We start from the raw sequence: 24462 nt of genomic DNA on the forward strand, positions 1-24462 counted from the left end.
CTATCTATGACTACATTACCAAGTTTACCAGGCAACAAGTACCAACAAAAGCATAAGAAGGATAAGTTCACCAAGAAACATCAAGGCCATCTCCTAGAGCCACCCAAGTGTTTTGCTAAATTACCTCCATAAGAGTAAAAACTCTCTAACATTCACCTACTTTTAGCTCCACAGAGTTCAAGTAAAATTCCACCAGAACAAGTTTTTCCCCACATAAACCACACAAATCATGTGTTTTGCAGGAAAAAACTATACAATCATGCAAATGGCCAATACCCTCCAAACTTCAACCAATCCTTTTTTTCTTCATAAATTAGAAAAAAAAAGGTAGGATCTGTTCAAGGAAAAATGGAGCAAAACATGCAGAGATGATGACCAACCCTGTATGCATGCGCCCTAAAAATCCAATTAGACAAACCCCCACACCCCCAATTGCTACTGACCAAGAACAGCAGTCAATCAAAATTCTGACCCCAAAGACCTGCATATCTCTCACTCTATATACCCTGCTCAGAATTGATCTTTCCTTTCACTGAATTATTTAAATTCTCCGTGAATCTCCAAAGATAAACCCCAAACTTAGTCCATTTGTTTCTCCAATACCCTTCTTGAATTGTCTTTAAAAATCAATAACTCTCAAGTGTCATACCAATTTTTGCTCTACCAAGTATGATCTACTGCCAGCCTCTGTAATACCACCCACACAGGGTAGCTTCAAATTTTAGAAACCGGTCTGAAATCGATGCTGGAATTCTGAAAGCGGTAACAACTGCATGCCTACTGATGAAAGTGATTCAGCCAACAAAAAAAGACTGAGCCATGTTGCAAGCTTCTTTTACTTTCTGTTTAAAAAACGCTCCCTTTTATTCACAGTATCTATGGACAGATTCTGATCCTCAAATGAATCATCCATCACATACCCCCTTTAAAAAGGGGAAAACAGGAAAGTAACACCCATATAGCACTGTAACAGGATTATATACCTCTTGTCCAACAATAAGGTGCTACAAATAATGGAGGGGAGCACTGCCATAACAGGCGAAAACACCACAAAAAGTAATTTCTATTTAACACAGTAGATGTTTCCCACATATCCAAAAGTAAAAATAATTTTCCAATTAGAAAAAAAAAATTATTGCAATACAGAAATGAAAATAGCTTTCATATCAATCAACATGGTTCATAAAAATTTTCAAAATACATTTAAGGGTTGAAGCGAAGAGAGAAACTAATGAAATATTCAAGGCAGCTGCCTGAAATACCTATATGATCATTAACAAGAAGGTACTACCCCCAATCAAACAGCATAACTAAGATACATGTAATGACTAAGACAAAAGAATGGAGCAGGGACGATATGTAAAAATGTTTTTCTACTAACTACTGCAAAAGCAACAACATTATGTCATCATCTGCTGCAATTTAATCTACCATGTATTGTTCTTCTTCAAGCCAACTCCATTTCCTTCTTGTATGCTTCCAATTCATTCACCCACAGGTCTGCATACTCACAGTTCTTCCAGGCCTCAAACCAAGGCCCTCCCGTAGTATAATGTAGAGCTTTGGGGAATGTAGATGGATCATTCTCATTGACCTTGTTATGACCAACAAGGAAATTCCAAACAAATGGAATCGACCCAATTTCATGATCTTCAAGCCACATAAACCTGTGAAGAAAAGCACCCGTCTGGGAATTCACAAGCTCCGGCGTCAAGATCTTGTTCTTGGGATGCCCACAATTGTACAGAACCATGGAAGACCAGTTCTTCCTGGGATAAACTGTCTGCACAGCCCCATCCATCTTGGTGCTTTCCTTGGGAGTATAATCATGCTGAACACACATAACTGCGTAGTTCTCATCAATCAACTCTATCAATTCCTTAAAATCTGTTGTGTAAAGGAAATCACAATCCACAAACATTGCCCAACCATCATAATTGGCAAGGAATGGAGTCAAAAATCGACTGAACGAGAACTCGGTGCTCTCTGTAGGCCCTCTCTCACGCCAGTAAAGACCCTTACTCCTCAAATCCTGTTGTTTGATAGGTATAATTTCCACTGGAACCGAAGAACGCTTCAAGATCGAGTAACGACAGACCTGGTAAGCAACATCCTCACGCGGATCGTAACCCACAAAGATCTTAAAGGGCTTCTTCGCATTACTCGGATTCATATCAGCAACAAAATCGGCTACAGGATCTGCAGTTTGGAGTCCATTTCCGTTCGAATTCACAACCTCAACCGCTGGAGCCATTTCAAAAGAGTAATATCTGTCGAAAGAAAGGAAAATTAAGCAGGGAATTCAGAAATGGTGAAAAGAAATAAAGGGTTTCTTGATTAATACCCCAGGATTACAGTGAAATTGTTAAGAAGAAAAGAGACGATTGAGCGACTAAACCGCGTTCAGATCAAGCACATTTTGGATACGACAATATGGAGGAAAATAAGGAAAGCCGACAAATTTTGCGTCTGAGGATCCAAGGCAGATTCTGACCGTCAAAGATAAGTGGAGTAATTGAAGAAACGAAGAAAACCGAGGGAAAGAATCTAGGGTTTGAGAGAAACTGAGAGAATTCAAGAGACCGTGAGTGCATGGGAATGGCTGTGATGCGAGAACTGAGGAGATGAGTTGCTAGAGGTTGGAAGGTGAGGCTTAAATGGTGGAGAAACTAAAGAGAGAGACTGTGAGAGATTTCCTTTCTTTCTTCCAGAGTGAAATTCCTGTGATCGGATCTGTGGATGGGATTTTGCTTCCGCGAGAAGGTTTCCCGCGCCCAAGGATTTCTGTGGATATGGGATGTGGTACCGTAGCTTTTGTGCTACCGTGGGTGAGAGGATTAGCATCCACCACTAGAGCCACCGACTCCATCTTAATTTGAATCCTCTACGGCAGGGTAGCCGACCGGCCATTGTGCGGCCTCACACAGGCAGGGCGTGGACCCCACCCTGGTAGGGTGCTCGGGCAGTGGGTGGGGCGAAATGATCGCCCCACCCCTGCCTGAGTGAGAACACACGACGGCCGCTCAGGCTGCCTGGCCATAAGAGTACGGTAATAGAGCTAAAAGAGCATGCAAAATGACTGCCTTGCCCCTAGGAAATTCTACTTCTCCATGGGAGTGTGGTGGTCATTTTGCCCACCCTTGTCTCTGGGTCTAGGGGCAAGCACTTAGATAGTGTTTTTTCTCCTCAAAAAATTATGGGAGAAAGAATGCAACCTGATCATGCACTAGGTGTGGCGACCATGCCTAGACACATAATCACCTTGGGGCGTCTGGAAATGATCACCTTACCCTTATGTAAAGGCGAAAATTCCAAATGGCCCAAAGAGGTTATGTGTCTACTGTCTAGGCGTGGTCGCCACGCCTAACACACGACCGGGTAGCATTCTATTCCCCAAAAATTATAAATACACCCTAAATGATAGTGAATGGAACATTTAGTATACTTACCAAAAAAAGAAAAAAGAAAAATGGATAATTTGGCATCTTTGTACACATTCATACAAAGGAATTCAACTATCTGGATCTTCTCTTTATGTAAAGTTATCTCATTGCCCTCTAACGTAATAAAGGAGAAAGTTCTCTGCATGGGACGGAAATTACCACCCCGCCCCATGAATGGCGGAATTTCTGCTCCCAATGTGCCAGCATGCGCTCTCATTGGTTGCCATGCGTGCATGGCCTGTAAAACCCCTGCCCAAAAATACGGGCTAACTTGAAATTTTATTGATAGTCTGGAATCCGAGGTCAAAGCTACCAGTATACTGAGGAAGCATCATGGAAACGCAAAGAGAAAATGCGGGAAAAGTATCCCCAACTCTTCGAGCTATATGGTAAGCAAATTTCTAGGACGAAATTTTTGTAAGGTGGGGAGAAATGTCAAATCCGCCCCTAACTGGCTGGGGATTTGAAGGTAGGACAAGAAACCCCTGACATGGCATCCAAGCACACTGTGGAGTGACACTCCAGTGATTGAATTTAATGGAGAAACCCCGAGGATATCTTCCTACATACCTGTCAAAAGATGGATGCAGACCTTTGTAGTTGTATAGCCCACTGCATAATGTACATTCTGAGGAAGGTACCATCTCTTGATTCTAGGACCCTTGGACTTAAATCCTAGTTCTAGGCTACAATAGTGATGACCCTCATCAACTTGAGTGTCTTAGATAAAACATTTTTTAAACCCAAACATCAATTTGCATGATTGATTTGATGATGAGAACCCAATTCCATACATATATCTTAAATCCCAACATAAATGATAAATTCAGCTAATTTATAGATTGACCTTCTCTTAGTTAAAATGATATAACTCCACCAGATAAACTTCATTTGTGTTGGTTCCAATTTTTTTGGAAACTAGACTCATAGAGCTGCATTTTGTTAGAAGATACCATTACCTAGATATGTCTAAGTTAGTTAAAAGTTTTGCCCAAGTTGCTGTCAAAATCGGATCCTGCTGTTTTGACAGGTTGACCTTTGCGTAATAAAAATAATATAACTTCATCATCCAATCTTCTTTTCCTTTGATTCCAATTTTTCTAGAAATTAGATTCATAGAGCTTCACTTTCCTAGAAGGAACCATAGCCCAATTATGTCTCTAAATGGACTGAAATTTCATTTCAATCCAAACAATTCTGCAGATGAATTCTCTGGGCGATGGCACTGGGCGATGCACACATCACCCAGAGACATCACCTAGAGTGGGAAATTGCTGTATTTTGATCTGCAGATGTGTGGGGACCACCCATGTTGGCCATAAACACCCTCCATAGGATGAGGGGAGTCTGGGGGACCATCTCATGCCCTCGGATCACTGTGGACCCCACCAGAGTGCCCGGAATGACTGAGAATCAGTCTGAAAATGCATTCTAGGAATGGGCCTAAGCTGCCAAACAGACCTTAGTACCTTGAAAGTCTATAAATAGGAGGGCCCAACCCTTATTTCGTTTTCCCTACTACCCTAGCATAAGAGAAGAGAAAAGAGAAGGAAAAAAGAGAGAAAGGAGGAAGACAGGAAGGAGAAGAAGAAGGAAAAGAGAGGGAAGAGCTTACCTGTGCATCAAATCAGCTCCAGCAACCATTCTCAACTCAGTTCAGGTATAAAGCTATACCTGTACATGCTGTTTTGCTGCTGTTCTCTATTTATCTTCATGGATCTTAGTGCTTAGGTATCATTTTTGGCCAAGGAAAGCCTAGAACAGCTAAGGGCTGCTTTGTGCTGCCTCAGATCGAACATGCAAACCTGTTGCATGTGAGATCTAAGCATTTTTCATATAATAAACCTGCTGTTACTGTTCATCTCCTTAGGTCCATGCTATTTGTTGAGTTTCTAGCCATCTGACAGCTCAGAACAGCTGGGGACTGCCATGCAAGTGTAAGGCATGGAAGATCTAACATTTTTATGTAAAAATACAGGTCTGATATGCTATTCTTGGAGCCGAATTCTGGTTGTGCACAGCTGCACTGCCAGATGCCTAGTTATTGGACTGTTTGGAACCTTGGATGCAAGCCCTGGCTGCATGAGACCAAACCCTAGGTAGTTGCAGCCTTGAACCCTTATTTTTCATGCTTTTCCAGCCCTGCATGTGGCTGAAACCAACTCCCAAGCTTGGCCAAAACCCTGTGACACTATTCATCTGGGCTGTTTGGGCGGCCACTGTCAGTCTGATCCCAGCCTTGTAGGTCCCACCTAGGAAACTCAGCCTGCATCGATTGTACAGCCACTGGGCGATGCACTGGGCGATGCAGTAAGGCCTAGAGCCATCGCCCAGTGAGGTAAAATGGGCTATTTTGGTGGGCAGACCTGGGGGATCTCGCCCATTGACCCCCTGGACACTGTGGGAAGGTTGGAAATGACTAAAATACCCTTCCCCACATCTGTCCTTTATTGGGAAGGCCTTGGGTACCCAAGTGGGCCCTGTAGGGCTTGGAAACCCTATCTATGTTGGCCCTGCAGCATTGCAGACCTAGGGACTGTGTTGTAAGACTATTGTGACCTAGAAACATGTACTACAGTGGTAAATAACCATTCTACCCATAGACCACATTCTCCGGATAATGCACTGGGACTTGGGCCTAAAGCCCAGTGCAAGGCCCAGAGAATTCAAAGTGATCTCGGACTGAGCACCGAGTTAGACCTAGGAGCCTAGACTAACACTGGGTTTTCCAAAACAGTTTTGAATAATTAAAATAACATATTTTTGATATATTACTTTAAGATTTGTTTTCGTGCTCGAGGTGCACAGCCAGACACGGGCTGGAACTGAACAAACAACTGAACCGGTAGGATCAAACTAAGGTGAGTGGAATTACACCATGAGTGTAGGTGTAACATGACTGATGGGTCATGACAACAACAACAATATTTACTATCTTTAATTACTTTAAACTGTTTTATATTCTCATTTGAATTCTGAATCTTATCTGATGAACATTGGAAATGGATGATAATGTTTGTATGTGGAATTGCTAGATTAGATGCCGTAGCCGGCTTGGAAATGAGGCCAGTGGTAGCCCGTATTATGGGATACGATTGACACCGCCTGACTCATACGATGCCATATAGACATGGGACTAGAGTTTCATCACCAGTACTACGCACCCTTGCCAACAGGGGTTAAGGTGTTGGATGCCTGTGGGAGTGACCGTATAATCCTTGAGCTATATGCCGGGTTTTAAGCCACAATTCAATTATGAGCTATATGCCGGGCTTAAAACCATAATAAGGAAAAAGGAATGTGACCTTGAGCTATATGTCGGGTTTTAAGCCACAAATCATCTATGAGCTATATGCCGGACTTAAAACCATAATAAGGAAAAGAAATGTGATTATGAGCTTTATGCAGGGCTTTATGCCACAATATAACCCAAAAGAGAATGAATGTGATTATGATATATGCCGGGCTTTATGCCACAATATAATCCAAAAGAGACTGAATGTGATTATGAGCTATATGCCAGGCTTTATGCCACAATATAATTCAAAAGAGGATGAATGTGATTATGAGCTATATGCCGGGCTTTATGCCACAATATAATCCAAAAGAAAAAAAATGTGATCATTGAGTTATATGTTGATGGTCACTTCACAGGATAATCACAGAGGGCTGGTCAGGCTGACCTGGGTAGGGAGATGTTGGAGCTGACTGGTCCTCTCCGACAACTCAATGGGTGTATCGCGGGAAGGGGTAACCAAGCCAGCACCAAGGATATATGTATTGGGGATTGTAGTAGCACTGACTTGACTTAGTTGTGATGTTAGGTGGTTAATAAGTAAAATGATCTGCACCTCATGTAGAACTCATTTGGTTGTGGTTGCATGTGCATGCATGATTTATATTTCATTCACGGGCTCGGTGGAGCTCACACTCTTGTATATTCTCTTTTAGTTGATTTTGTAGGAACGGATTTGCCAATGGATGAGGAAGCTATCGATGGAATTATAGATCTTCCTCATCTCGTTGCGTAGCGACGATTTTGTTATATTTAAGTTTCTTTCTTTCAGGAAGTGTAATTACCAAGATGATGTATCTATGGAACATAATTGGATATGTATATGGTATAACATAGTTATTTGGGATTTTATTATTGATGATATAAATCATCTGTGGGTAGTTCGATCTTCCGTTGCACTCTGATATTCTTTTACTATCTCTTTTTAACCTCATGGCGTGGTTTGTGACATGTAAATACTGCTTTTAGATCCTTGGGGATTGGCAGATGTCGTAGGATATCCGGTCACTCGCCTAAATCCTCCTAGGGGTGGTTTGGGGTGTGATAGAGTGGTATCAAAGCGAGAAGCTCTATTTACATTCACAAACAACGGAAGTAGGATGATGGGTGGCCTAGAGACAAAGAAATAAAAGTTTCAAGAAAATACCAAAATAAAGAAGTAGAAGAACACCGTAGGAGACTAGCTAGGTGCAAAAGCTGATAACTCTATAATTGAAGAGGCATAAACTTTTACATCCGGAAAGGAAACTGGAGGTACTACTTTCGAACTATAACTTAGAAAGGAAAGTACAACTGGAAAAAAAAAAAAGAAAAAAAAAAGCACCCCAGCCTATCTTTGTGCTTACTTCTATTGTATTATTTATAAATTCCTATATTTTCGGTTACACGTCTCTATACGTACGATGTTTTACTATTATGTCGTACCATAGCAAATGATAGCTTGTACGCATAGCTATCAATTTAGAACCTTCCTTAGTTAGAAAGTGTAGATTTATTAATGCCCAAGGTTCCTTTCCAGAGAAACAACCATGGTTAATACAAGATCCAACCGGGGTGGTCATCGTGGAAGAGGCCCTCGATTTGTTCCAGAAATTGGACTACCGAATGGAGTCGAAGCTCAAAACTTTGAAGTGTCAGTCACTTCGGTAGGGATACCCAGGGACCTTCCAAACCCGGTGCCTACGACCCCTCTGGCTCCTACCACCGCACCACCTCCGGCTATGATTGTCGGTGAGCTGAATACCATCGTAGCAAACATGATGCAGATCACGCAGTAACAATAAGAAATGCTAGCCCATATGACCACTCAGTTTATGACCATGAAGCAACAACAAGCGATGCCACCACCCAATCAGCCTCCATAATTTCTACCTTCGGAGCCTCAGCATGTTATAGATAACTTCACTGCTAGGGTGATGGAGAGATTCAAGAAACTTCATCTGTCCTCTTTTTCTAAGATCGGCTCGGAGGCGATGGAATCAGAGAGATGGATTAGTGCTTTGGAAAAAGCCTTTGCTGTATTAGAATGTACCGATGCCCAAAAGTTGATATGCGTCGGGTACCAATTGCAGAATGAGGCTGAAGCATGGTGGAAGTCGACGCGACCAAATCTGGAGGCGACTCATCCCAACCCCACTTGGGATAAGTTCAAGGAAGTCTTCTTTAAGAATTATTTTCCTGAGAGTTTCAGAGACAAGAAGGAAGCTGAATTCTCTGCCCTCGTACAAGGATCGAAGACAGTGTTAGATTACCAACAACAGTTTAAGGATTTGTTCCATTTCGCACCGGAACATATGAAGGGGGAGGCTAGCAAAACGAAGAAATTTGAAAAGGGGCTTAAGCTTGAGATCAGGTCTATCCTATCAGTCATGGTTATTCAGACCTATGCACAGATGGTCAATAAAGCCAAGACGATAGAGGATAGACTAAACGAGGGGACCACGATATCAATGGGGCTAGGGAAGGGGCCTAACGCCTTTCAAAGTTTAGAGTGGCCCAACAAGAGCTTTCAAGGATCTAGCTTAAGCCCCAGCTTGGCACAGAACCGTAGGTTTGAAATGGGTTAACCATATCAACCCATTCACCCAACATTCGAACAGCCTACACAGTATTGTCGCCATGCTTTAAACCAATCGGCACAATTTACGGCTGTGCCCCAACCATCTAATTTGAACAATCGATGCTATGTCTACAAGCAGCCTGGACACATGGCTAGGGAATGTCGTCATCGCAGAATTCATACACCACGACGAGATCCATCTACTACTCAGCCTTTCTCGTCCTAAAGCAATAAAGTCCAAAAACAAGTATATGCCTTGGGTACAAGGAGAGCTGAGGCCAATTCGGAATAATAACAGGTACTCTACCCATATCATCCTCACCTATTCGAGTGTTATTCTAATTTTGGCTCATTACACTCTTTCATTCTACTGAGTTTGCTGATAAGAGGAAGGTGCCCACATTTCCAAATGGGTGGTTAGCATTGTTATTTGAAACGTTGTGAAATTAAATGAAGATTATAGACCCTGTCCATTTGGAAATTCTATATTCATATGTAAATTCTGGGAGGACGATAAAAGACTGCAGGCGCATAGTTAGGTCTTAGTAAAGCGTTATATTGCAAACCAAATTAATAGAACAACCAAGATCAAGATGAATTCGGAACTAAAGGATATGACAAAACCTTGCTCAACAATAGGTATGAAGGGGGTAATGGGTCACCGAATGTCTCCTCCGTTATTGGGAGTGAACAATAGGGATTCCATCAATATCCCAATTCATCCGAAAGTTGAGACTAGGTATTGGGATACCAGAAGTTGAAGTATTCATAAGAAGAGCCGTGTAGGAAAGATGGTGTAGACTTATGCCACATAACCCAAAGCCATAGAGTTATAGATTATTAGGCAAAATACGAGGAAGTAGTTGGACCGTTTGATTTCTCTTGAGGTATATGTTGGGAGTTCAATTTTCCTTAGGCCCTCAAGATCAAGCTGGACATTAGATCAATCAAATTTGGGAGTAATCTAGATAACTCATTGGGAGTTGGATATGTTTGAGGACCAAATCTTTATAGCTCAATAAAAAAAAAATAATGAGCGATCCAGATACAAGACAAAAGGGCCTGAAGTACGTCATGGGCAATCAAGTATATTCTTGGGAATAGCCAACTAAAGGGGTGGTGCGGTTTGATAAGAAAGGGAAGTTGAATCCGAGAATTTTGACCAGTAGCGTACTGATTGGAAGAAGTCCCTGATGTATTCCATGCATCGGTGTTGAAGAAGTAACTCTCGGACTCCACTCATGTCTTGACTCAGGAACCATTTAGGCTCGCTGATGCCATAACCCGTCAAGAGAAATCCGAAGAGAATGTGGGATGTGAGAAGCACAATCTCCACAATCGGATTATCTTGTGGTAAAGGTACTGTGGGATGGTCGGCTCGATCAAGGAATGTCCGGTTGATGAGAAAATGAAAGGCGGTCAGAGTATCCTCATCTACTTGAATCCTTAGTCACGTTCAATTTTGAGGACAAAATTTTTATAAGATTGGGGGAAAGTAAAACCCCTGCCCAAAAATACGGGCTAACTTGAAATTTTGTTGAAAGTTTGGAATCCGAGGTCAAAGCTACCAGTATACTGAGGAGGAATTATGGAAACGCAAAGAGGAAATGCGGGAAAAGTATCCCCAACTCTTCTAGCTACATGGTAAGCAAATTTCGAGGATGAAATTTTTGTAAGGTGGGGAGAAATGTCAAACCCGCCCCTGACTGGCTGGGGATTTGAAGGTAGGACAGGAAATCCCTGACATGGCATCCAAGCACACTGTGGAGTGACACTCCAGTGATTGAATTTAATGGAGAAACCCCGAGGATATCTTCCTACATACCTGTCAAAAGATGGATGCAGACCTTTGTATTTGTATAGCCCACTGCATAATGTACATTCTGAGGAAGGTACCATCTCTTGATTCTAGGACCCTCGGACTTAAATCCTAGTTCTAGGCTAAAATAGTGATGACCCTCATCAACTTGAGTGTTTTAGATAAAACATTTTTTAAACCTAAACATCAATTTGCATGATTGCTTTGATGATGAGAACCCAATTGCATACATATATCTTAAATCCCAACATAAATGACAAATTCTGCTAATTTATAGATTGACCTTCTCTCAGTTAAAATGATATAACTTTACCATCCAAACTTCATTTATGTTGGTTCCATTTTTTTTGGAAACTAGACTCATAGGGATGCATTTTGTTAGAAGACAACATTACCTAGATATGTCTCTAAGTTAGTTAAAAGGTTAGCCCAAGTTGCTGTCAAAATCGGATCCTGCTGTTTTGATAGGTTGACCTTTGTGTAATAAAAATAACATAACTTCATCATCCAATATTCTTTTCCTTTGATTCCAATTTTCCTAGAAACTAGATTCATAGAGATTCACTTTCCTAGAAGAAACCATGGCCCAATTATGTCTCTAAATGGACTGAAATTTCATTTCAATCCAAACAATTCTGCAGATGAATTCTCTGGGCGATGCACACATCACCCAGAGACATCACCCAGAGTGGGAAAATTGCTGTATTTTGATATGCAGATGTGTGGGGACCACCCATGTTGGCCATAAACACCCTCCATAGGATGAGGGGAGTCTGGGGGACCATCTCATGCCCTCGGATCACTGTGGACCCCACTAGAGTGCCCGGAATGACTGAGAATTAGTTTGAAAATGCATTCTAGGAATGGGCCTAAGCTGCCAAACAGACCTTAGTACCTTGAAAGTCTATAAATAGGAGGGTCCAGGCCTTATTTCGTTTTCCCTACTGCCCTAGCATAAGAGAAGAGAAAAGAGAAGGAAAAGAGAGAGAAAGGAGGAAGAAAGGAAGGAGAAGAAGAAGGAAAAGAGAGGGAAGAGCTTACCTGTGCATCAAATCAGCTCCAGCAACCATTCTCAACTCAGTTCAGGTATAAAGCTATACCTGTACATGCTATTTTTCTGCTGTTCTCTATTTATCTTCATGGATCTTAGTGCTTAGGTATCATTTTTGGCCAGGGAAAGCCTAGAACAGCTAAGGTTTGCTTTGTGCTGCCTCAGATCGAACATGCAAACCTGCTGCATGTGAGATCTGAGCATTTTTCATATAATAAACCTGCTGTTACTGTTCATCTCCTTAGGTCCATGCTATTTGTTGAGTTTCTAGCCATCTGATAGCCCAGAACAACTGGGGACTGCCATGTACCATTCCAGATCTGCCTTGCAAGTGTAAGGCATGGAAGATCTAACATTTTTATAAAAAAATACAGGTCTGATATGCTATTCTTGGAGCCGACTGGTCGTGCACGCTGCAGACGCTGCGATGCCCAATTATTGGACTGTTTGGAACCTGGAATGCAAGCCCTGGCTGCATGAGACCAAACCCTAGGTAGTTGCAGCCTTGAACCCTGATTTTTCATGCTTTTCCAGCCCTGCATGTGGCTGAAACCAACTTCCAAGCCTGGCCAAAACCCTATGACACTATTCATCTGGGCTGTTTGGGCAGCCACTGTCAGTCTGATGGTGGATCTGATGGAGGATCCAATTGGACCAATGGGTAGGCCACCTTAGGGGCTTCCAGACCCCCCTGACATGCAGAGGATCAGGTCTTATCCCAGCCTTGCAGGCCCCACCTTGGAAACTCAGCCTGCATCGATTGTACAGCCACTGGGCGATGCAGCAAGGCCCAGAGCCATCGCCCAGTGAGGTAAAATGGGCTATTTTAGTGGGCAGACCTGGGGGATCTCACCCACTGACCCCCTGAACATTGTGGGAAGGTTAGAAATGACTAAAATACCCTTCCCCACATTTATCCTTTATTGGGAATGCCTTGGGTACCCAAGTGGGCCCTACAGGGCTTGGAAAACCTATCTATGTTGGTCCTGCAGCACTGCAGACCTAGGGACTGTGTTGTAAGACTATTGTGACCTAGAAACATGTACTACAGTGGTAAATGACCATTCTGCCCCTAGACCACATTCTCTGGATAATGCACTGGGACTTGGGCCTAAAGCCCAGTACAAGGCCCGAAGAATTCAAAGTGATCTCAGACTGAGCACTGAGTTAGACCTAGGAGCCGAGACTAACACTGGGTTATCCAAAATAGTTTTGAATAATTAAAATAACATATTTCTGATTTATTACTTTAGGATTTGATTCCGTGCTCGAGGTGCACAGCCAGACACGAACGGAACTGAACAAACAACTGAACCGGTAGGATCAAACCAAGGTGAGTGGAATTACACCATGAGTGTAGGTGTAACATGACTGATGGGTCATGACAACAACAACAATATTTACTATCTTTAATTACTTTAAATTGTTTTATATTCTCATTTGAATTCTGAATCTTATCTGATGAACATTGGAAATGGATGATAATGCTTGTATGTGGAATTGCTAGATTAGATGTCGTAGCCGGCTTAGAAATGAGGCCTGTGGTAGCCCATATTATGGGATACGGTTGACACCGCCTGACTCATACGATGCCATATAGACATGGGGCTAGAGTTTCAATACCAGTGCTACGCACCCTTGCCAACAGGGGTTAAGGTGTTGGATGCCTGTGGGAGTGACAGTATAATCCTTGAGCTATATGCTGGGTTTTAAGCCACAATTCAATTATGAGCTATATGCCGGGCTTAAAACCATAATAAGGAAAAAGGAATGTGACCTTGAGCTATATGCCGGGTTTTAAGCCACAAATCATCTATGAGCTATATGCCGGGCTTAAAACCATAATAAGGAAAAGAAATGTGATTATGAGCTTTATGCCGGGCTTTATGCCACAATATAATCCAAAAGAATATGAATGTGACTATGAGCTATATGTCGGGCTTTATGTCACAATATAATCCAAAAGAAAAGAAATGTGATCATTGAGTTATATGTTGACGATCACTTCACAGGATACTCACAGAGGGCTGGTTAAGCTGACCTGGGTAGGGAGATGCTGGAGCTGACTGGTCCTCTCCGAAAACTCAATGGGTGTATCGCGGGAAGGGATAACCAAGCCCGCACCAGGGATACATGTATTGGGGATTGTAGTAGCACTGACCCGACTTAGTTGTGATGTTAGGTGGCTAATAAGTAAAATGATCTGCACCTCATTTAGAACTCATTTGGTTGTGCTTGCATGTGCATGCATGGTTTATATTTCATTCACCGGCTCGGTGGAGCTCACACTCTTGTATGTTCTCTTTTAGTTGATTTTGCAGGAATGGATTTGCCAATGGGCGAGGAAGCTGTCGATGGAATTGTAGATCTTCCTCATCTCATATCTTAGCGATGATTTTATATTTAAGTTTCTTTCTTTCAAGAAGTGTAATTACCAAGATGATGTACCTATGGAACATAATTGGATATGTATATGGTATAACATAGGTTTTTGGGATTTTATTATTGATGATATAAATCATCTGTGGGTAGTTCGATCTTTCGTTGCACTCTGATATTCTTTTACTTTATCTTTTTAACCTTATGGCATGGTTTGTGACATGTAAATACTGCTTCTAGATCCTTGGGGATTGGCGGACGTCATAGGATATCCGGTCACTCGCCTAAATCCTCCCAGGGGGTGGTTTGGGGTATAACATGGCCCCTCCACTCCCATGCATAGAATGGGTTCCCTTGTAAAAAATTAGTCCACAATACATCTTTAGTGCATTCTTTTGTATAGCTCGCTAAGAGAACCTTTTCCCATTGATAATTATATGGATTTATATCGTCTACGGTTCCCTGACTGGTGTGGTTCCCTAGTGCCTCTCACAAGAGGGGGGTGGGACCAACCCAGGGCACTGACCGAACACTCTGCCCTAGGTGGGTCCCACCCCCTCTTGTGAAAGGCACTAGGGAACCGCACTGATCAAGGAACCGTACAGAAAAAAAATTCTAATTATACTTCTAAGATAGAAATAGAGATGGCCAAATATAAGGGGGGGGGGTTATGAGCTTCATGCACACCACCTTTAGCAATGTGAGTGAGTACAGTTGCTAGCACAACTGGCTTGAGGCTAATGGATTGGAGCATCGCCCTTTGAAACCTCCTGCTCCCCATCTAGTCTAGGATCCCCATCCCTCCCTCCTTCCACCAAAGAAAAAAAAGGTCAATGAATAAGCCAAAAAGAGATGGGATCTCATTCTCGTACGAGAATGGGTGTGAGCTGCCCAGATGCCATCCACCATGTGGGAGATGACAGGGTGATTTTATCTGGACAAGAACGTATGAGAATGGGATCCCACCTCTAAAGACATTCACTCTTTATATTGGATAGATCTAGCTCTAATCCATGCTTCGGATGTGCCATAAAAGTGTATATCCTTCGATTACTCGACAAAATAAAGGATAAGTTTCTTTTGATTTTTAAAGGTAATAAAAAAGGGGGGGGGATGAACGCTAATTTCCAGCGGCTATATTCAAGAGTGCGCAAAATTAACATTTTGCTCCCCCATGGAAATCGAATATCCTATCCATGTTTATGTCTGTGCAAGCGCTTTCATTGGTCCCTGTGTTGGTGAAGGGACTACATGCCCAGATAGCTTTCTCTTGCAAAAAAAAAAACCCTTCTGGTACTTTATGTATCCAAATCATGGTTTTAGTGCACGGAATCAGAACAGGTACTGGGCAACCTAGAACCAATATGGTATTGGATCGGTATCGGCACAGATCGCTATATCAGACAAAAATACCCCTTGTTCTCTTTTAAAAATGGGTATTTTGACCATTTTGCCCCATGTCACTGATATGGTATTGACACGGTATCAGGATCGGTCACTTACAAAATCGATACGTATTGCCCAATACAGATGAGACGATATGATACCGATACCTCAAACCATGATCCTAATGGGAGATTAAAAAGAAAAAAATATCCATACGGTAGATAAATTGGATCTGGAATGACCAAAAACCCCTTTGTTTTGCTGGGCTGGACCCTCCAGCTCCCGTTGCGGCTGGAGGAGAGCCAAATTAAGATCAAGTTGGTCTGAACCTAAAATATGTCGGTTTGGCATCTTTTTATTCACAACGAAAAATCAAGAAATCAGCCCATGTGGAAGAAATAGAGACCAGAAGGTGGAAAAGGACGGCAGAAAATGACGAAAAAATAGATAAAGGAAGAATCTATGCTACATCGAAGATCCATTGTTTACTATACATACCGTCCTTGAGATTACTAGGATTGGAATTGAAGTAGTAGTCTTTTCCATTTTGCAACCTTGTGATGTGATAGGATTAAAATGTTTATTAAAAATATTCCTGATTGATTCCGAAAATGATATATGGTGTTGCACAAAGAAAGATGCGAGGTTTCCCTCTTTGCAACACAAGAAGTTATAATGGAGACAAAGAGCTCTTAAACAAATCTTTATTGATTAATTGAATGGATCCTTGATTGGGCCACTATGGCCTTTTTTTATACATGTTTTCCCTACGATCCCTAGAGACATAGACGTGCGAGATTGCCTTCCTTATTGGCAGATGATTGAGTCATTCTAGGCTTGGGATACTCCCTGGAGGAGTGATCTTCTCCTAATCTTCAGCCATGAGGAGTCTTCCCATAAGTGGATTGCAGTTACCATTCCTCATGCTATCAGGATTTCCTCTAACTGATCTTGCTGACGTGTCAGTCCACGTTTTATGTATGTTTAGGATGTGGTGTGTATAGGTGCCCACAACGGAATGTGCTCCTTGGGCCACACTCTTCCACGTGTCGCCCAATGATTGGTCTGATAAACTATGGTGTATCATTTGCCCCCTACTCCCTTTGGCTTGAACAAGGCATTGGGAGGATTTCATGTTTATTCCGAACATCATCTCATCGATTATCATGCTCGGTTATCCATCATCTTTGATCACTGCGAAGCATTGGATGTATTGATAACTAGTTTCTTCATTAAACTTGATTGGCCAATTTGGATGATCGGTACCACCGAACGCTCTTTGATTAGGGAAGTTGTTTTGTTTCCAGAATATATTGTTGCCGTTGACGGTTGTACCCCTAGATATGAAGCGTCGGTTCACAAAAGTATGCTGCCATTTGCCATTTCTGGTGTGTGGCCCCAAAATATCTTCTGGGTTTTGCGCCTTTTGATGGGATCTGAAAAGTCATTATAAAGTTGAATTTGAAACTCTTTCCATCCCGATTTTACCTTGTTGAAGAAGCTTCCTTTGATGACTTGCCACGTTCCCCCATTTTCTAATTTTGAATTTTTGATTGAATTCTGACCTTTCATCGGGACACGTTGGACTAATCTTAAGTGTTCAATTTTTCCCTTGCGGTATTTAAGGCTCTAACTTCCTCGGGCCCTTCTTCTTCTTCATTGTTTTCAAACTCTAAAGCTCTGGTGTTCTAATTTTCTACTATTCATCTTCTTCCAAGTTTTTTTGTTTTGCGATCTTTCCTCAACCACAATCTTCTTACTCGAGTAATTTTTTCTCACTCCTTCCTTTGATTTCTTTTCTTTTACTTGTCGAAATGTCAAGCTCCGAGGATACCTTGGCTTCTCGGTCTGAGAGGGGGACACAATCCTTGTTTGAGGAATCAAACAAATTATTCCACACTTCTATGTCTGGAGATGTTGCCAGTATTGTCACACCCCAACCCCCATCCTAGGGTTTTGGTATGACTAGGATGCTTACCAACATCCTAAACTACAGCCATGATCTCGATGCAGTGGCTCGAATCACAGTCAACTCAATACAACTCATATGAACATCAGAGTGAGGAAAGAAATACATTTACAATAAAAGTAAATGTAGATACAAAAGTGCAGAAGCGTTTATAATAATAAAAGAGTTCAAAAATCTAAGTGATAGACAATTAATATATTACATCTTTTCTCAAGAGATTAACTAAAACTAAGAACAACAGTAATATTAAAGAATTTATATCATACAAATGAGGAAACTTAAAAGGAACAAAGAAATAAGTGTCTCGATCCAAGTGCCCCATTAGCACAGTCATCAACAGCTAATCAACATCATAGATAGAAGTCATCGACTGCACGTCAGCAACACCGAGCAAAACATATCCAAAAGAAAGAGCCATAGAGATTTCCACCAAAACATCACCTGCAACGCATCTAAAAAGGTTGCGCAAAGAGGGGTAAGCTCCACTGAGCCCAGTGAGGGGATGGGGAACATATAAGCAATAACACATAGTCCATAATGTATGAATTAATTAACAATATTAGCCACCTAGCAACAACTCGGGTAACATCGCGGATCACTTATCTTATCACCGAAATGTGACCTTAATTGTTACAATGGGGCTCACGCTGGTAGAAGCCACTCGCCACCCGAAGGCAAACCCCGATAACCAATGATCATCCCTGACCTAGCCTCCTATCACTTCTCAGGCACATAGGAAGCCTTGGTTACCCAACACCTAAACCCCTGTGGGTAAGGGTCGTACCAAGGGGAACATAACCCTAACCATACTATATGAACTATCGTGTCGAGAGGTATTCCAGGTGCATCAACGTCCCATCTAGTACCCGGGTACCAGCACATACGGTGCATGATAAACCATATAATAGCACTAACCGTATGATGCAATTTGATACTATCATGTCGAGAGGTATTCCAGGTGCATCAACGTCCCATACCATCTATCACCCGAGTACCAGCACGACACGACGCATGACAAACCAATTATAAACATGATGAAGACATTAATAAGACACATTCATAACGCATACATTCACAATTTCCACAAACATGGTTATAATAATGCAAGAATGAGTATGCATGAAAAATAACATACAAACATAACATAATGCAAAACACTCCCAAATTAAATCAATTCCACACCCACTCACCTATTAGTTCGCGACTCGTTTACTAGGGTTCATCGTCGATCAACGTATGATAAGCCTCACCGTAAGAGTAATATTACCTAAAGAAGTGTGACAAAGCAAGTTAGGTAAGGTAGGAGGGTCCTAAAAGGTCTCCAAAGGTTAAGCTTTAAAGAAGGATAATAGTGTCCAGGTGGACTCTTGAGTGGAGGCACAATGCCTGGCTCCAACCAGGGCAAAAAGCTCTAAAAACTAGGATCGGACTCTTGGGTGGACTTTGGTCTGGGTCCACTCCTGGGTCCAACATGAACCAGCAAGCATGCGGACTCACGGGGCGGACTCTGGGCTGGGTCCATTCCTGGGTCCAGCTTGAACCAGCAAGCATGAGGACTCACGGGGCGGACTCTGGGTTGGGTCTACTCCTAGGTCCACCTCTGCTGAATCTGAAATTCATAAGGTTTGAGCTCCCCAACTCGATTTTACTTGGGTTTTAAGCCACTAGGACTTGGGGAAAGGGTCTTTAAACCACTTAGGGTCATAATACCCTAACCCAATCAAGGGGTTGTTGGGTTCAAAGAGTAAATCATTTCAAATGATCCAAAACTAGGGTTTCTCCACCAAGAACCCTAGATCTAAGAAATAGATTCCAATAGAAGGTAAAGAGAGGTCTTGGAGGTGAGCTACAAGCCCTCAATAAGGTAAGATACCTAAACCATAAATATCCTTGGGTTCCAAGTAGAACCCTAGGTCAAAACCCCCAACCTCAATGGTTCTTCCCCCCAAACCCAAAAGAAATAAAGAAGATAGAGAGAGACCCAAGAACTTACCTGAGCCAAAAAGACAAGAAGCACCTATGGTTGAGCTCCACAAACCCTAAATCTTCCTCCAATCTCCCTCCCTACTTTCCTCCTCTTCTTTCTTCTTTCCTTTCTCTTATTTCTTCTTTCCCTTCTTTTGTCTCCACGGCTCTAGGTAGGTTAGAAAAGTTATGACTATTAAATGGTTATGACTTCTATTTATAGAAGGGTTAAGTGAGGGCTTGTTTGTTTGGTCCTTAAGTCTCAAAATCCATTTTTTAGTTTAAGTTGGTTCCTTAAGGCTCAACACAAAAAAAAATAGAAGAGGGTGGGGTCCACCATGTCCGGGGACACCACGATGAAATCCGAGACATGGGACAAGTGGGTCCCACAAAACTTTACCCTAAATTGACCTTACAGCAATTGTGGACTCACCCCTGTGAGTCCAGCTCAGTGTCCAGTCCTACAGAAATAGGGTAAACCCAAGGCAATAAACCCCGGGCTTTGGCCCACCTTTCAAGGGTTATAAAGGAAGCACGTACACATGATATTTAAGGATTAAATGCTCACCTTCAAGCGGTCACATTGCTCAAATTCCACCCTTTTGTTCCAGTTATCCCCTTAACTGCCACGGCCCAATGTTACAGGTGTTGACCGTTGGCAGTGTTGTAACATCTACCAATGAAAGTCCAACTTGGCCCAGAGAATTAGGGTGTAGTTTGGGTGCGGGTATAACATTCCCCCAACCTTACAAGAAATTTTGTCCCCAAAATTTGGCGTACCTTGTAACTCAAAAAGAGAGGGGTACTTCGTCCGCAATTGTACATGACGAGTCATAAAAGGTGGGGGACAAAAAGGAGAACAAGTTGGCCCCACAAAATGGGCCAAAACATAGGCGTTGGCCTAATCAGATTCTCGGTCGAATCTTCCTGGGAGATGATCTGATTGAAGATCCGACGAATTTTTTGGCTAAAACCCCAATCCCTAATTTGAAGTTTTCACTTCCCAACCTAATTTCGAACCTTATAAATTTCTAGATGTTACTATTTTGGGTTTATTTCCAATTCTCTTTGTTTTTACATATAATGGACTAGATTTTTGTTTTTCTTTCATTTAAATCCATCCGCATCTAACATGCTAATGTATGCTTTATATTTGATTTAGAAGATTCCAAGTTATTACATCAAGTTTGAGATCGAAAATTTATAATCCAAAGTTGTAGGAAATTCTGCTGTCATGCTATGTTTATTTATTAAGGCATTATTTGTAGTTATGTGCCAACTTATTTGTATTATGGAGGGCTGGTTTAGCACTCCACTCACGGATTTTGCCCTTCCAAACCATCAATCTAAGTCAAATTTGGGAAACCCCCAACCGTACATGGATTTTCATTCTCTACCCGAATTGGACATGGTCTTGTATTTTTTTTTCAATTTCTTTCATCAATTATAGTTATTGTGAGCATTCCATTTGATTTTTAGGCATTTCAAGCTATGGTCTCAACATGAGGTCGAGAACAAAATCCCTAGTTTGCAAATTTTTTTTTCTGCTGTGCTTTATCTCCTATTGGTGCATTGTTTATGATTGAATCTTGACCCATTTGCTCTATGTGTGGTTTGTATAGCATTGACTCCATATTCCTTAGCATGTTCACCAAGGGTTTCAAGCAATTTTGGGGAAAAGCCCCCTACTCTAGGTCAAATCTTTCAAAATCTTTGTCTTTTATTAAAGAATCAAACACAAATGACATCAATCCTGTCATTGGAGATTGGTGTATACTACCTAGATCATCCATTCACTGATTTCAGAATTTTTATACTTAAGTTGTAATGTATTGGTACTTTTCCCTTTTTCTCATATCTCTACTTGAATGAGGCTTGATTTTTTTATTTTTTATTTTTTGTATTCCCCCTTTCCTTTAGTTTGCATTGATTATTCTTTGTGCAAGTGTTTGTGTCAAACATTGCTCCTGACTGGCTGGAATTTTGATTGAAAGACAAGAACCCCTGACCAGGCAACCAAGAACACTGTGGAGTATCACTCCAGTGATTTGGATTGATGAAGAAACTCTGTGTGGATCATCCTACATGCCTGTCAGTAGATGGATCACTGACCCCTGCAACTGCATAACTCACAGCATTATGTATGGCCTGGACTCCAGGTAATCTCTCTCCTCTCTATAATTGTGGGACCCACCTTTGGAAAAGTGTGTAAAAACTCTAATTGGCATGTTGGGACAATGCCCTAACCATGGGTCAAACCTCTGTGCAAGCCCCACTGAGATTCAGCCTTGCTGAAATCTTTGGGCGATGCAGACAAGGCCCAGAGACATCGCCCAGAGTGCAAAACAACATATTAAATTGATTTTAAATTATGAGGGCCACTCATATTGGACATGGGCACCCTCCATAGGAAGAGGGGGGTCTGAGGGACCACCTCATACCCTTGGTTCACTGTGGACCCCACCAGTGTGCCCAAAATCACTGAGAAATAGTTCAAAAACTTATTTTGAAAAAGGGCCTTAGCAGCCAAACAGACCCTAGTATGGGCTGGGCCTATAAATAGCAGTACCATGGGTTCATTTAAACCCCTTGGCTACTGTTCAAATCGTGGGGAAGGGAGAAGAAAGAAAAGAGAGGAAAAGAGAGGGAGAAGAAGAAGAAAGGGAAGAAGGAAGGAAGGGAGGAGTAGCCCACACATTTGAGCTCAGATTTCGTGGCACCCAAGCTATATAAAATCACTGCCCCTACCTGCTGCTTCCTATGAATGCCTGTGTTTTGGATGATTTTCTGCTCTCTGGCAGCCCAGAACAGCTGGGAACTGCCTAGAACTGCTTCAGATCTGCCATGCAAGTATAAAGCATGGAAGATCTGAGAATTTTAAGTGAAAATACAGATATGTTATGCTGGTCTTGGAGCTAAAATCTGGCTGTGCATGGCTGCACTGCCAGATGCACTGTTATTTGGCTGTTTGAAGTCCTGGATGCAAGCCTTGGCTGCATGGGACCTAGCCCTAGGTGGTAGCAGCCCTAGATTACCATTTGATATGTAAATACAGCTTTGCATGCGACTGAAACCAAGATCTGAGGCTGGGAAAATTCGTGGGTTACTATTCACTAGGCTGTCTGGGCAGCCTCTGGCAGCCAAGTGGTGGGCCCAGTGGAGAATCCACATGGACCAAAATGAAGATCACCCCCTGGGGTCACCTAACACCTTAACATGTAGGGGGAGAAAATTTGGTCACTGCCCATAACCAGCAGCCTTGGAAACTCAGCCAAATCTCTGTTTGAAGACTCTAGGCGATGCATTGGGCGATGCACCCAACGCCCAGTGAATGATTTGCTGATGTTTTGATGTTCTGAATTGGGGGACCTCACCCATTGGTCATGGTAGTGTGTGGAAAGGTGGGAAATGACCTAAATGCCCCTCCACACATCTGTCCATATGAGAGAATGATTGGGAACCCAAATGGGCCCCGCAAAACTTGGAAACCCTGCCTGTGTTTGGTCCTGCAGCACTGTCAAGCTGAGGACAGCACTGTAAGTCTATTATGACCTAGGGTTAGGTACTAATACTATAAATGACCATTTTACCCCTAGGCCACAATCTCTGGATGATGCACCGGGATAAAAGCCTAAGGCCCAGTGCAAGGCACAGAGAATTCCAAGTGAAAACTAACTGAACACCGGGTCAACGCAGTGAGCTTAGGTTAACCCTAGGACCACCAGAGATAGATTGGAATATTAAAATGACAACTTCTGATTTATATCTAGGATTTGATTCCGGCCTTGAGGCCTACAACCAGACTGCAGTTGGAACTGAATTTGTGACCGAGTTCTTAGAACCAAACCCAGGTGAGTGAAGTATTACATATATGTATGTGTAACTGTGATACTATGGCAGTAGATAAGAATCTTAAATTATAAATGCTATGTTATTTAATTTTGCTCAATTACTCAATTTACTACATATTGACTGTCTGTTGATCAACAATGTGAATTTTATCTGTTGAATGTGAATGTTAGATTAGATGCCGTAGTCGGCTTGGAAATGAGGCCTGTGGTAGCCTGTAGAATGGGATATGGTTGACACCACCCGACTCAATTGATGCCATATAGACATGGGGTTAAAGTTTCATCACTCGTGCTACGCACCGTTGCCAATAGGGGTTAAGGTGTTGGATGCCTGTGAGGGTGACCATATGTGTATATGAGAAAAGAAAAGAAATGAAAAGAAAGAAATGTGTTTGCAACGGAATGGTGATTATGGGCTATAAGTCAGGAAAGAAAAGAAAAGAGAAAAGTGATGGATTGCCCCTACAGGTTAATCACAGAGGGTTGGTCGGGCTGACCTTGGTGAACGAATGCGGGAGCTGACTGGTTCTCTTCGACAACTCAATGGGTGTATCGTGGGAAGGGGTAACCAAGCCCGCACCAGGGATACATGTATTGGGGATTGTAGTAGCACTAACCTGACCTAGCTGTATTGTTAGGTGGCTAATAAATAAACTAGACTTGCATATCATGTAGGATCATGTGGATTGTGGTTGCATGTGCATGCCTGATGATATGTTTTGCTCACGAGCTCAGTGGGGGCTC

General features: G+C 42.2%; 1 protein-coding gene and 1 long non-coding RNA gene across 2 annotated transcripts; one reads left to right on the forward strand and one right to left on the reverse strand.

Moving 5' to 3' along the window:
- Positions 1-1144: 1144 nt before the first annotated feature.
- Positions 1145-2366, reverse strand: LOC122665139 (protein CDI-like). Its single transcript, XM_043861207.1, has 2 exons — positions 2348-2366; positions 1145-2273 (listed from the first exon to the last, which is right to left on the reverse strand). Exon 2 carries the CDS (start codon positions 2252-2254, stop codon positions 1448-1450), a length of 807 nt encoding a protein of 268 aa, XP_043717142.1. The 5' UTR covers positions 2255-2273; positions 2348-2366; the 3' UTR covers positions 1145-1447.
- Positions 2367-2427: 61 nt separating this feature from the next.
- Positions 2428-24160, forward strand: LOC122665140. Its single transcript, XR_006333439.1, has 4 exons — positions 2428-2506; positions 10358-10365; positions 20286-20290; positions 24146-24160. It is a non-coding gene; the product is annotated as an uncharacterized LOC122665140 (long non-coding RNA).
- Positions 24161-24462: the final 302 nt, after the last annotated feature.

This window comes from Telopea speciosissima, chromosome 6 (genome assembly GCF_018873765.1).
Source record: "Telopea speciosissima isolate NSW1024214 ecotype Mountain lineage chromosome 6, Tspe_v1, whole genome shotgun sequence".
In the NCBI taxonomy this organism is placed as follows: domain Eukaryota; kingdom Viridiplantae; phylum Streptophyta; class Magnoliopsida; order Proteales; family Proteaceae; genus Telopea; species Telopea speciosissima.